The sequence below is a fragment of the Micromesistius poutassou genome, assembly GCF_964030765.1.
Source record: "Micromesistius poutassou genome assembly, chromosome: 9".
NCBI classification, from domain to species: Eukaryota; Metazoa; Chordata; class Actinopteri; order Gadiformes; family Gadidae; genus Micromesistius; species Micromesistius poutassou.
Genome location: NC_140279.1, coordinates 4,516,607 through 4,529,942, shown reverse-complemented (window position 1 = coordinate 4,529,942; position 13,336 = coordinate 4,516,607). Strand labels below are relative to the sequence as shown.

The 13,336-nt window shown below is 41.4% G+C and overlaps 1 protein-coding gene across 2 annotated transcripts in view; it reads right to left on the bottom strand.

Annotated features, from left to right (window-relative positions):
* Positions 1 to 12,969, bottom strand: part of nfic (nuclear factor I/C) — a 31,240-nt gene extending 18,271 nt beyond the window's left edge. The window contains exons 1-4 of one of the 2 annotated variants that reach the window (XM_084473407.1): positions 12,709 to 12,969; positions 3,842 to 4,012; positions 3,208 to 3,384; positions 2,786 to 2,969 (exon numbers count right to left, since the gene is read on the bottom strand). In XM_084473407.1, the coding sequence (XP_084329533.1) occupies positions 2,786 to 2,969; positions 3,208 to 3,384; positions 3,842 to 4,012; positions 12,709 to 12,786 (610 nt within the window). In that variant the 5' untranslated portion in view covers positions 12,787 to 12,969. The other variant, XM_084473408.1, reaches the window with a different exon arrangement.
* Positions 12,970 to 13,336: the final 367 nt, after the last annotated feature.

The following is a 13,336-nucleotide window of genomic DNA, read 5'->3' as shown; positions in this document are numbered from 1 at the left end:
ATCGACTTCTTTTTTATTTCAGACAAGAATTTCCAGTGTGCATTTAGAGACGTGGGTAATGGCGTAGCGTGCTGGCACAGTCGCTCACTGCTGAAGGATTAAGGTTAACGTACGCCTTCGTATTTTAAACGACGGAGGACAGATGAATGGAAACATAACAGAATCCCTGCCGTTACTTCCCAGTGCCTTCCCTGTTTCACACACATCTTCTGAGTCTCCAAACTGGTGCAGCCGTGATGGATTAAGTCATTTGGAGTTGATTCCTTATCCACAGCTGAATTTCATGTCTTTTTATAATAAATTTGCAAGACAATGTTTTTTGTCAAAACTATGAACACATGGGTTACACATACCCTGTGGAGCTGCCAAACCTCACCATTACCATAGGCCTGTACGCTCATTTTTCTCTATGCAAACGGATCAATTCAGAAGAAAATACAGAAGGTCTATTCATTCATTTAACGGAAACGTAGTATATACGTCACTAATAATAATCACTAATCACTTTAAAAAAGTCCTGAAGGTGTGGCTTGTAGGCAAGTAAAGGGTTGGGTGCGGATTTTACTTCCACTACTCAAATGCTAAAACCCTCTATTGTCAGCAAATTCATGGCAGACTCTAATTACACTTGAGATGGGGTTTGATGTGAATCGACTCTGACATCGGAGAAAATTGCAGTGTTTCGTCTTTTTCTCTCCTCGGAAAAGGTCAAATCTTAACTGTTTGCTGCTGTGCACGAAATGCCTTAAAACCGCAACACATGCAAAACCACAAACAGACACACACATAAACCAGTGCATACACTCGTTCATTTTGCTGTGCACTCCATCCCTGTTGGGGAGGCGCTGGCCTAATGAACGCCGTCCGGGACCAAGCTGACAACAGTGTTGTAAAGAAAGCCTTCTCATCTCATGCGAGGCTATCATGGCATGATGAGTAGCAGCTCATATAAATATGCGCAGTGTTTTCTTTTTATATAAGTTCCAATGTTCCTTGCTTCGAAAAAAAGAAAATGACAATATGAAAACCAGATGTGAACACCGTGTTCCCTTCCATGGGTTCTGGAACCAGCGCGTACGAGTCATATTAAATATGTTTTCACAAAGAGCCTCGAGGCAGCCAGTGAGAGAGAAGAACCCGCCTGCAGCGAGCCCCGCCCAGCCCTACCCCCCCCCCCAACCCTACTGCCCCCCACCCCCAACCCTACTGCCCCCCACCCCCATCCTCCAGTCACAGCCCCCCTGGAGTCCGATCCCTTACCAACTGTTGGGTCTTTTATTTATCCAAGCATCCCATTCAGCATTCTATTGTATGCTATATCTATCACACTATTGTCTATTGTTATTATTAATATTATATCATTGTTAGTATTATGTCATATTTCTAAGATATGAGAATCTTAATTTCTTTGAACCAGACGTTTTTCTGCATAGTGCTGGTGTTTGTGTGAACAGTCAGAAACAAACAAGAAGGCTAGAAGGTTACAGGCCCAATCTGTAAGGACATCACTGGCACAACAAGACAAAGAGTTGGCTCACGTAAGCTAACCTCTTTAGAATAATCGTCAAGTAGAAAAATTAGATCTAGGCCTTCCCTCACAGTGTCCTCTGTCTGGTACACACAGGGAGCAGCTAAATATAACCTGGGAACTTACATCAATACGCATTGTCGGTAAGGCAGGCTTAACAACAGGCAGGCCGGCATTGTGTGTGTGTATCTGTGTGTATGTGTGTATCTGTGTGTGTGTGTGTGTGTGTGTGTGTATCTGTGTGTATGTGTGTATCTGTGTGTGTGTGTGTGTGTGTGTGTGTGTGTGTGTGTGTGTGTATCTGTGTGTGTGTGTGTGTGTGTGTGTGTGTCTGTCTGTCTGTCTACAGGCTCTAAAAGCTTAGTTTCCGTTGGGATCCTTTCCGATTTACAACGTTCCCTCTCTCCCTCACTGGGTTTGGCTGAAAGCATACTTCCTTTAACCCCGCTGAAGGCTTTAGTTTGGCACACACACACACGCACTGGATCTCACTAAAGAACGTCATATAATGGAGAGCGAAACAATTTGTCAACTACTTTGCACTATTTTCCCTTACATAATTGAATCTGTTGACCATTCCAATCCCCACTTTGATCAAGTGCTTCACTAAATGTGGCTCTGACCCTAAAACCATAGACATTTCTCATCTTCTGCAATTGCAGTTGTTGAGTAATTCAAGTCATTAGTAATTGTTACTTCTCAACATTTTATGCACATTTGTATTAGACATTGTAACCCATTTTCTTCTTATCATTTTGATTGAGCGAGGACAAAAAGTGCTACCGGTGAACCCAGGGCATCACCTGAGATGACCCATGTGTGTCCTTACCTTACCTCATCTTCATCATCCATTAGGCGCTTTGTTGTCTCTCTCTCCCTCTTTGATATTTACGGTCTCAGTCTGTTTATTGAATTGAAGAGCTTGTTGCATTCGCTAGTGTTTTAGTGTTTTTATGAGGAGACCCTCCTCTCAAGCACACTTTTTACTTTACTTTCCTTCTTTGTTTCTTAGCATCAAATGCTGACTATCGTTCAGATCAAATAAATGTATCATCAAATATGACCCCCTTTTGATTTGTGGAGCTGCAGAGATCAAGGCATAGTTGTGTTGGCCGAGTGAGCACAGAGAGTTCTCCGTATTGTCAGCCTTCCAGCTCCCAGCACACTCACATGACTTTGATAGATCAGCAACATTGTTACACGCAAGATTGCACTAAAAGAGAATGGATAATGATGGAACCGGGGCGGGGTAGTCACCTCTCTCCTGCACGTAGTAGGCCAGGTAGAGGTCCAGCTCCTTGACGGACACGGAGATGTGTCTGGGCTGAACACACAGGATGGGGTTGGAGCAGTGGCCTCCCTTCACCAGGCGCTCCCCATCCGTGCTCTCCAGAGGGATGCCCTTGAACAGGATCACCATCACCAGGTCCAGGCGCCACACCTTGGGGTGAGAGGTGGGGAGGGGAGGGTCACCCACGCTGCACCCATATCCATGTCTATGTCTTGCATTATCACACGCATGTTATGGCAAAGGTTTGATTTTTCTACGTGCTTTCTATCTGGAAATGCATACGTCGTCAACCAAAATGCATTTTGGACAAATTGCACAGAACTTGAAACGGCGTAAGCATGGTGTCAGACATAACGTGGGCTATACAAATGCGTGTGAGAATATAAACCTTGTCGGCTTGTCTGAGACAGTCTATGCGCCTCATCTTTCCCTTCTGGTCGGGGTTGGACAGCACACAGCATGCTGGCTTTTTCCCCGTGATGGACAGCACAAAGTTCTCCCGGCACTCTGGGCGTATGTCTTTCCTAAGCTTGGCCAGGAGACGGCTGGCCCACTTCTGCTTCACCTGGACGAGAGACAACAAGACATTGAACAAGCCAAAGATAAGTAGTGTGAGTAATTCAATAGTTCAATTCAATATATCAACACACTAGACTATTAGGTTGACAGCTGCCGGGTAAAACATTCATAAAAGAAATGTCAAACCTCCGGCATTGTATTTAAACATAAGACTTTAATTATAGGGGCTGTAGGTAAGATTTAAGAGCTATTATTTGAGTGTAAGTAGTTGGAAATGGCATAGCCATCCTTAATCTTTAAGTGAGGGAAATGCAAGGGGAGAATATCTGCCCTGAGTTGATCTGTTTAAAGAGCCACACATTCCTGCATCTTGAACAATGTAGATGTCGCTTTTAGCCGCCTCACAGCTCATTTCTGTGTGTGTACATGAATGCATTTCAGGTGTACATGGTTATAGTTGCAGCAGGACAAACACAGCCTCCTCATAATTCCCATTCACTCACCTCAGCCTTCTCACCCAGCAGTTCGTCCTTGACTGCTCTCTCTTCTTCTTTGGTCATCCTCTTCTCGTGCTTCTTGAAGTACTTCCTCTTCCTGGCCTGCAGGTTGAACCAGGTGTAGGCAAAGGCCCGGACCTGGGGCAGTAGTGCCTCGATGAATGGATGGAACTCATCCTGATGTGGAGAAAACGCAGAGGAACAAAGTGTGAGGACTTAGATAGAGGTTCTTGATAAAACTGATAAAAAATGATGGTATATTTAATAGTCACAAGGTAAAAGGTCAGATTTGTTGCCCAAATAAATGCTTTCATATTTAAAATGAGTACGCAGAGAGAGTATTGGATAATAATATACCACTTTGTCAAGTAATGTTAACATTTTGAAAAGTGAAAAGTATGGTTATGATGACTATCTTTTAATAGTAGCTTTATCAACATAAAAAAACAAAACTCAACAGCTTAAAGATTAAATCTTTAAGCTGCGGAAAAATATACTAAAGGTGGTATTAGGACACTTCTTCATCTAATTTAGTTTTTTCCACCATAATCACATGATTGAACCATACCAGGTTGTGGACCAATTAAGGTTTTTTCCCCCTAATCATATCCTCTGTGTATTTTGGATCAACATTTCCAACCAAATGAGCCACGTGCATGTCTGATGCACCTGTGTTTCTCCTTCATTTCCTGTACTTTCTCAATGTTTTCTTGGCTTACTTTCTCTTACTTTTAATTTTCCTTCCTGTTCCAGTTAATCGTCTTTTTATGTCTGTAACTCTCTTCCCTTCACACCTCAGCTGCCACATTGTCATTGTTCTATTCATTGATATCTTGTTTTCAGCAGACCAAATCCTCCTTTGTTACAAATCGACTAGGGCCTTTTTCCTCATTCTGTACGTTTTCTGTTTGTTGTGTTATCCTCTCTTCTTCTATTTTGTATTGAATGCTTGGGTTTGTTTCACAATCTTGGCTTCTGAAGACGGCCAGGCAGATACTGTATAGACTGATTTACTAGTATGTGTTGTGTACAACTGTAAGCTGTATTCATGGCAGCCACGAAACAGCGATATAATTAAGGATTATCAATGCATGTATTTCAGTGGTATAGTATTGACATAAAGCAATGCAAGCATTTATGGATAACGTAAGAGAATCCCCATTGTTGTCGGAATGAAACTCTCACCATTTACCTGCCAAATACCAAATTCAAAAATAGAAAAAGCAGCAGACTATTGTCACTATCCACTTTATCTTTTTTTGTGATTTATATGCATTTAAACAATAAAAGCGATCCTGTGTTTATTTAATGTTTGTAACCTCCCTTTTTCCATTTCCATCAATTATTATATGTTAAGTAGTTAAAGGGTGATTTTAATGATTATTGTTACACTGCTGCACATGGTTAGGAAAGCTGGATGGGGAGAGAAAGTCTGTAATAAAGTCCCACTCCACACACATATCCTTCGCACATAGTCACACACGCACACACACAAACACTTGAACATTTGGAATAGATTTAACATAGGCTGATCAAAACCCTATTTTCCAATAGCACAATTGTATATAAGTTTTATACATAATGTCAAATTGGTAACCTGGTAACCTTTACCAACTGTAAAAAGGCCTCTTGAAAAAGATTTAGCAGCACTTCAATTCTACCAACTCTTCCACACCTGACAACGTGTAACGCCTACGCTGCACATCTTATTTGCGTTATGACAGAAAACACTTATTTGAACATTAATTTGCACGTTCCTAAAATGTATATGGAATGTGGTTTCAGGCAGTGTTTGACTGGATGGTGCAAGTGACAAAAACAAGAGCCAGCTGTTTGATTAGCCCGCTGCAAGCATGCAGAGCGGAAACAGGCAGCATGCTGGTTACATGTTTGCCAACGCAAAAATGTTGTCATCAAACACACAAAAAGTCTACACAGGAAGTTAGCTTAATTAGTTTGGGATTTTAGATAAGGGATACACATTTCTTTGCAGATATAAATGTTTTGTATTTATTCTGAATTATTAATATTTGTGTTGTGTTTCTTGAATAAGTGAATAATAATCATTTGAAAATGCATTGTGTGAATGGGAATAATAGGTGAAAAAGATTATTATAAATATTATAAATAAATAAAAAATATATAATATATTATAATATAATATAAAATGACGCAATGCCCATGATTTTATGTAGTTGTTTATGTTATATAACCAAAAGGGCTCAGTGACAGAGATTGATGAATTGCAATGTCTTTTGAAAATTCAAGAAAAAGTGTAGGGTAACGAGAACTCAACAAAACCATGTTTACAGGCCAACTGCTCAATTGATGGGAGTGTGAAAGGAGGAATGTAGCTTGTTGATGAAACATAAACCAGAGGTTTGATAACGGTATGTTCAAAAGCTTTTAATAAGCAAAAGCTTATTATAAATAAGCATTCATTCTCTAATTCCTGAAGAAGGAATGGAATGGGAAGGGATTTTACTGCTGGAATTTCCTTTACCATCATATGAAAACAACTTTAAATAGATTATTGACATTGTTTTTGGGAACCTCATTATTATTCAATAGAGAATATTGAATAGCAGAAATAAAAGGTTTTACAACATATCATGAGGGATTTTTTAAGGTCACAGGCATAGCCATCAATCCTTTTGGCTCAAAGCCTGGTCTAATGTAACACACACACACACACGTACGCTCTCTCACACACACATTCAAACGCACCCGTTCACTCACACACACTCTCTCTCTCACTTACACAAACACACACACTCTCACACACATACATACACTCTCTCACACACAAATACACATACATACACAACCTAGCTAACACACACACACACACACTCGCTTACACACACACACACACACACACACACACACACACACACACACACACACACACACACACACACACACACACACACACACACACACACACACACACACACACACACACACACACACACACACACACACACACACATCTTGCCTCCTCCTTATACAGAGACCTGCACTTTATGAGCTTTTTCTCCACGGCAGAGAACAGCAGAGTGATGTTGAGGCCGGTAAGGGTCGGAGGACATTCAAGACTCTTGGCTTTGACGCTCAGAAACGATTAAACTCTGCACCTCTTAATACACTACCAATGTAGTCATGCAACCCACAGTGCAACACAGGTTCCACTTTGAGACCTACACTTATATACAATCTCAAACAAAGTCCCAACAATGGACTGCTCCAACCCAATATACATCTTACTCTCATTTGTTTTTGTACAATGACATTAATAAGGCAATAAGGCAAATTAAATCGGATCAATCAACAAGTGATCAATCAAAGAAGCCACCCATCTACAATCCTGGATGAAGTTGGATTACGCTAATAATCCAACTTCATTCAGCTAGGGGCAATTGCTGTGTGTATATAGTTACTGTACACAGCAATTTGTGTTTCAATATACTGTATTGCCAGTACATTACAGTGTATTGAAAGATGGATGACAGAGGAAAACCAATGTATGAAAAATACAAACCGATTACTGAAATCCACGATTGGACTGGTGAACTGACTCATGCATGAATTGGTGAATGAATGGATAATCTCACTCTAAAAATCGCAGTTTTCCTCCCAGCACAGGCAGCCTATAGCAATTTAATTAAGTGGTAATTTCGGACTTTAAATAACGTCAATAGAGGAGACCATCCAATGCCAAATTTAACACTATCTCCCTTTGCAATCTTGGCACAGGTCCTAACATGAACCTGTCTTTCTACATCTTAACTGTCCAGGAAGCCTCAACATCCAATTTCAAATCGCCAAAATCACTTTAATCCATCAAAAAGGCTCACAAAAAACATTAAAAACAGTCATTACAAATAGGTACATCTTACTTTAGAGAACATATCCATAATCCCTGCTGATGGACATTTGCTTTGGTGTGTAATCACCAACACGCTGCTCAAGCTGTTAGAGGTTAGGTGGAGAGGACACCTATAAACTTTGCACAGGAGGTGGGATTGAAATTGAATCTCCATCATTCTAATTGAGATTACTGAGGCAACCTGCTGAGTTACTGCCACCTCTGGGAGGATAATTGAGTCCACATTTTATGCACAAGTATTTTGTAAATGAGCAAAAACAGTAATTTAAAACCAAATTAAACCAATACTCTTGATGAAGACAACTATAACTACTATGATCTCATTCAACCAGTGTCCCACTGACATAATTAATGGACGTCATTGACCATAGACTTATATTTGACTAAAAATATATACTTATTACACTGGTCTTTTCACCCTCCAAAATACATAATGGGAACACTGAAACTGTATTTAGTTGATAGGTTTGCAGAACATATCAAAGCTGTTATTGCTGGTTAACGGCTATTAGCTGACCCAGTTGTTGGTAAGGGTGTGCCATGAGGGCTTGGAGTAGGTTGGGAGTGGCTCGATTGGTTACAAGACTCAAGACTCATTTTCTGTGTATTTTCTGCCATCTAGCTGTCCGAAATCATTGAACACACCTTTTAGTTTAAAGAAAATTTAAGGTTAAGCATAGATAGCATAGACAGGTTTGTATCTGCTCTTTAAGCTATGAACAAGGGGGATACCTGCTGTAATCAAACACAATATGACAACTATGAGATTCAGCATTAGAGTACAGCATGTCATTTCTAGAATTGCTATTTTTGTTTTTTTTGGACACCACAATAAAATAGAATAAGAACCTGCACAGACAAAGGGCTTTGTTGATGTCTCTCCACAGTAAATGACTGGAGGGCATATCCATCCTGTCTCCTCTCATTGCCAGATGTCTTCTCTGCTCCTTCCCTAGTCACTTCCACTTGTCCGTTCTATACTTCATGCTCAACTGGCAGCTGTCCAAAGGGGAATCTTCTACTCCTACCCACCAACTTTTAAACATATTTCCGATGACTATTAACATAGACTAGACTCCCAGATTTTCCATTCTTGGGTTATTTCAGGATACATCAAATAAGCTCTTATCGCTTAAAGATTATTCAAAGAGATAGCATAGTATTCTGCTAGTCTGTATGGTTTTGGAGAGTCATTGGAGTTGACAATGTTGTGGCCCTTACATGAACAATCAAAACCGTTCAACCGTTCATGTAAGGGCTACCATATAGCCATGTGTGGTTGACATTTAAAATACAAGGGCTCATCCTTCTTTAACCAACTGTTGTAGGGGACAAAGTAGCACTGGAAATGTAGCTTCCAAAGTAAGCTACAGAGCCATAACAGTGGTTTAAGACCAAAGTCATGGCAAAGAATTGGCATGGTTTAAAAAGAAAGATCTGTGAAATCTTGAGCATAATCAGTCCTGTTTGTGGTGTGGGAGGAGTAACATTTGCTTCTCCCAGAAAACTTAAAAAATGTGTATGGTTGCTTTTTTACCAAAAACTTTCTGTAGGAAAAGTTGAACACCACTAATAATATAAGAGATAAATCTGCATCTTACTCAATAAGCAAGCAAGCCAGGATGGGTATCTTTTCCCGTTCCTTTGACATATGGACATAGTATGGTGGTTTCCTGATGTCTTAAATCAAAGCAAATATGGCGCTAAAATGACACCAAACCACAAATAAAATTCCTATTGGATAAGCCAATCCTGGGCCAGTGGTGCTGTTCTGGGTGCAGTTCCAACGCAACACCAGCAGAGAGAGTATGTGAATGATTACTTTTGAGAGAAAGTGACGCGGGTGACGCGGTCAAAGCAGCCCTGATAAAGCACATATAAATCGTTTGGACAACGTAATAATATATTTTAAACACACACACACACACACACACACACACACACACACACACACACACACACACACACACACACACACACACACACACACACACACACACACACAAGCCCCCCCTCCCCCTCTGACACACAGACACTCACCTTCTGTGTTACAGACCTATAATACTTATCTATAACTTTTACATATAGTCTAGACAAGTACCACAATACCTTGTAGTTTTCAGTGTAAGCCTATAACATCTTCATAAAACGAGCATTTGCCATGAATTACATTGTCGATCAAATTTGTCAATATAATATCCATAACTTAAGCAGCCTATTTAACCCATTTAACAAGGTTTTTGTTAATGCAGCCTACACCATTTAGAAATTTTAGATGAATAAACACTCTTGGTGAATCGAAATCCAACAAACTCCCATAATGATAATTCAACCTACTCGTTATAGGATCCTTGTCTACACCGTCCTCATCTGTTTAGCCTATCAAATTGTCATCACCGCCTAACCAAAACTATTCTTCATGATATGTAAAGGCTCTGTCCTCTGTTAGGGAACGGAACTAATTCAAATCACTGGAAAACCTAGACTAGCGACAGGCTGCTGGCCAGCACGGATCCCGCTCATTTCAGGGCCAGAGTTCCCTGGGTACCGACTCCGGTCCCCAGTCCCAGCTCAAACACGTACAACGACACGGTGAAAACAGACGGTGCGGACAAGCAGCCACACACACACATGCACAAATAGGATAGTGCTATACCTGAGACAGGGAGAGGGGAGAAAACATCATATTGTGAAAGTAGAGTGAAACCAGGAATCACTCTGAAAGAATCATCCCCCTGGTTTAGGAATAGTGGAGAAAAAAAAGCGTTGACTTTTCATTAGTTTGGCCGGGAGGGAAAGCGGCTGGCCCTTCGTCAGCACGCAGGTTTTTGTCGAGACATATCCAAATAAGAGTTTTCTAGAGCGAATTTCCGTAGTCGTTGAAGTGTTGTTTTTTTTCTAGATCCCGCGGAGCTCGTGTCGCCTCGGATGACTCCGCTACGTCGAGAGCGTGACGTTAAGCCCAGAACTGATGACACGCCAGGAAAGTTGAGGGAAAAGACCCCGAATAGGAAAAAAAGACAATCTTTGGACCAAATGTTTAAGTATAATATCGCCGGAGGTGTAATGGAGCCAGTGAACTGTGCCATTCAGAGAAGGAATAAGAGCATAGGGAGGAGATGTATGAAAGAATGAGAGAGTCTGCGGAGGGAGGAATGGAATGACGTGATGAATACAGCCCATCCCAAATACAGGCTTAAAGCCGCAGCAGCTGTTGTACTTCGTTTGATTTCTATAAGTAGCGTTATAATATGCACATTATCGGCCCAATGAGAGTCTTTCAAAAGCTCGTTTCTGATCCTGTGGTAAAGGTATGTGTGGTTGCCAATATGCATTTAGGAATTAACGCCACCTTGCAGGAATTAAGCCTTGCAGCGAGTTTGATAGTTAATTTAAATATGTCCTTAATTCAATCGACTCATCGAGAACGATTTATACAACAGTTGGTCCATTATCCGCACGTAGATGGTCGTCAATGAAGAATACCTGAGAGTGCTGCTCTAGGCCTAAAATATAATGCATAGATCAACAGGAATGCATAGCAACTTGAGCCGTTAGCAAAAACCGGGTAGTTGCTACAAATAAGAACCCATTGACATAAGGGTGATATTTAAAAATGTTTAAAGTTACGTCCGTGTGAAATAGACTTGCTCTTAGGCTCTTTGGAAAATGACCCATAACTTGTGGGGCCATTCGTTTTGGTCCCTTTCTCTCAAACAATAGTCCCATAATTTCCGAGGTATTGTATTTTGTCTGCATGGCATGGCAAGATAATGCATTTCTCTAGAAATATATAACTAGGCCTATATAGTCTAGGCTTACACTGCATCGTCTTATCTTACATTTACATGTTCAGGTTTAGTTAACACTCACAAGTGAATAAAAAGGTGACCTTAAAATACCACTTTTCATTCCATGTTATGTATAAAAGTAAACCAATTCGATTGTAGGATAATTATCATATTACTTTTTGCTAAAAACTTGCAGAGTGCCAATTTACGTGAGCACGCACGCGCGCGCGCGCGCACACACACACACACACACACACACACACACACACACACACACACACACACACACACACACACACACACACACACACACTCAATGTCTTCTCACATATACTTACTCAAAAAGGGCATTCAAATATGAACAGGTTCCCATATTAACCTATCAATGAGGGACGTTTATGAAAGTTGAATTCAATTCATGACAGGGTCTTATAACTTTTGGATATTCAATGTCTTCGTTTATTGTTTTTTTTTTATAGCCTAATGTTGAGAAAGTGCCACATTATAAAATGGCATGCCATAGAGCAGAATCCTCTCACAAAATCATATTATGTTCACATCTGTTATCTCAGTGAACACAGTAAGCGTGTTATAAAGACGTTATAGGCTCACAGGATGTGGCATTCCCTCTCTAGCTCCTTCATAGCTTCTGACGGGGATCTGCTCCGTGAAATACATCCCGGGACAGGAGGCCCTCTGCTGGCCCGACGCTCTCACTCAGTCCGCCGCCTTCGAACTGCGGCCATTTTCTGCTGACTGACACACAAACCAGGAAACCGAGACCGGAGCTGAACTTCAACTTGGCCTTCCGCCGTCCCGTGACGAACGGCCGACGGGCCTGCTACACGCGCTCCAACGAAAAGCCCCAAACTCAACAACTTTCACCGCTAGCCTACAGAAGGCGCCCATAGACAACATTAAAGGGCTCCCCGTCCTCAGTCGCTGCCAGGAAACAGAAACAGTTGGCTGCGGGCTCGCCGACGAGCTGATACGAAGCCGCGAAAACAGCGAACCAAACAGCAGAAGGGGAGAGAGAGGGGGCTGAACAGAGGGGGGATATAAAGCAACTCCGGACGCTTGATGTCAGACTTTCGCCTGCGCATATGTTCTTATCTCGCTTGCAGTGCATATTTTTGGAAAACCGGACCTTAAACGTAGCGTCCTAGTTCAGATTTTAAACGCATTTTGCCTACCATGTCGAAACAGAGCCACCGCCGAGGGAGGTTTAAGTTGATTTCACCGCCTCGCCATCCCGTGCTGTCGGTTATCATTCCATATCCATTTTATTATGCGCGTGCAGGAGTAAATCCGCGGTGCTCGAGACCAGAAACGTCCCGCGCCGAGACTAGACCTTCAAGGCAGAGTCCCCCCGCGCGCCGCCCGGTTGGCTGCGGCAGGAGAGTGTTGAGCTTCATTTACCCTCTCCCTCCCTTCGAACACGCCGTTTATCTCTTCCTTTCTTTCTCCTCTCTTCTGTGCCTCTCTTCTCCCCCCCCCCTCTCTCTCCCTCTCTCTCTCTCTCTCTCTGTTTATTTCGCTTTAGCCTTCACGCCCACAAGAAAAGCTATATTCGCCTAACTTTAATTTAAGCCATGCACAGTTAAAACAGGAGATTCGCGTTGAGGTATCATCAGATTACTTTAGGAGGACATATGTCTTGTGATTAGCTCGTTTCTTGTTCAACAGACATTGTGTTAAACATATATATTTTTTATTCAAGCTGCTTATTATTATGATTATGATTAAGATTATTATTATTATTATTATTTTACAATGAATGAGTGTTATCATTTTTATTGCACGTATGAAATGTGCACAATT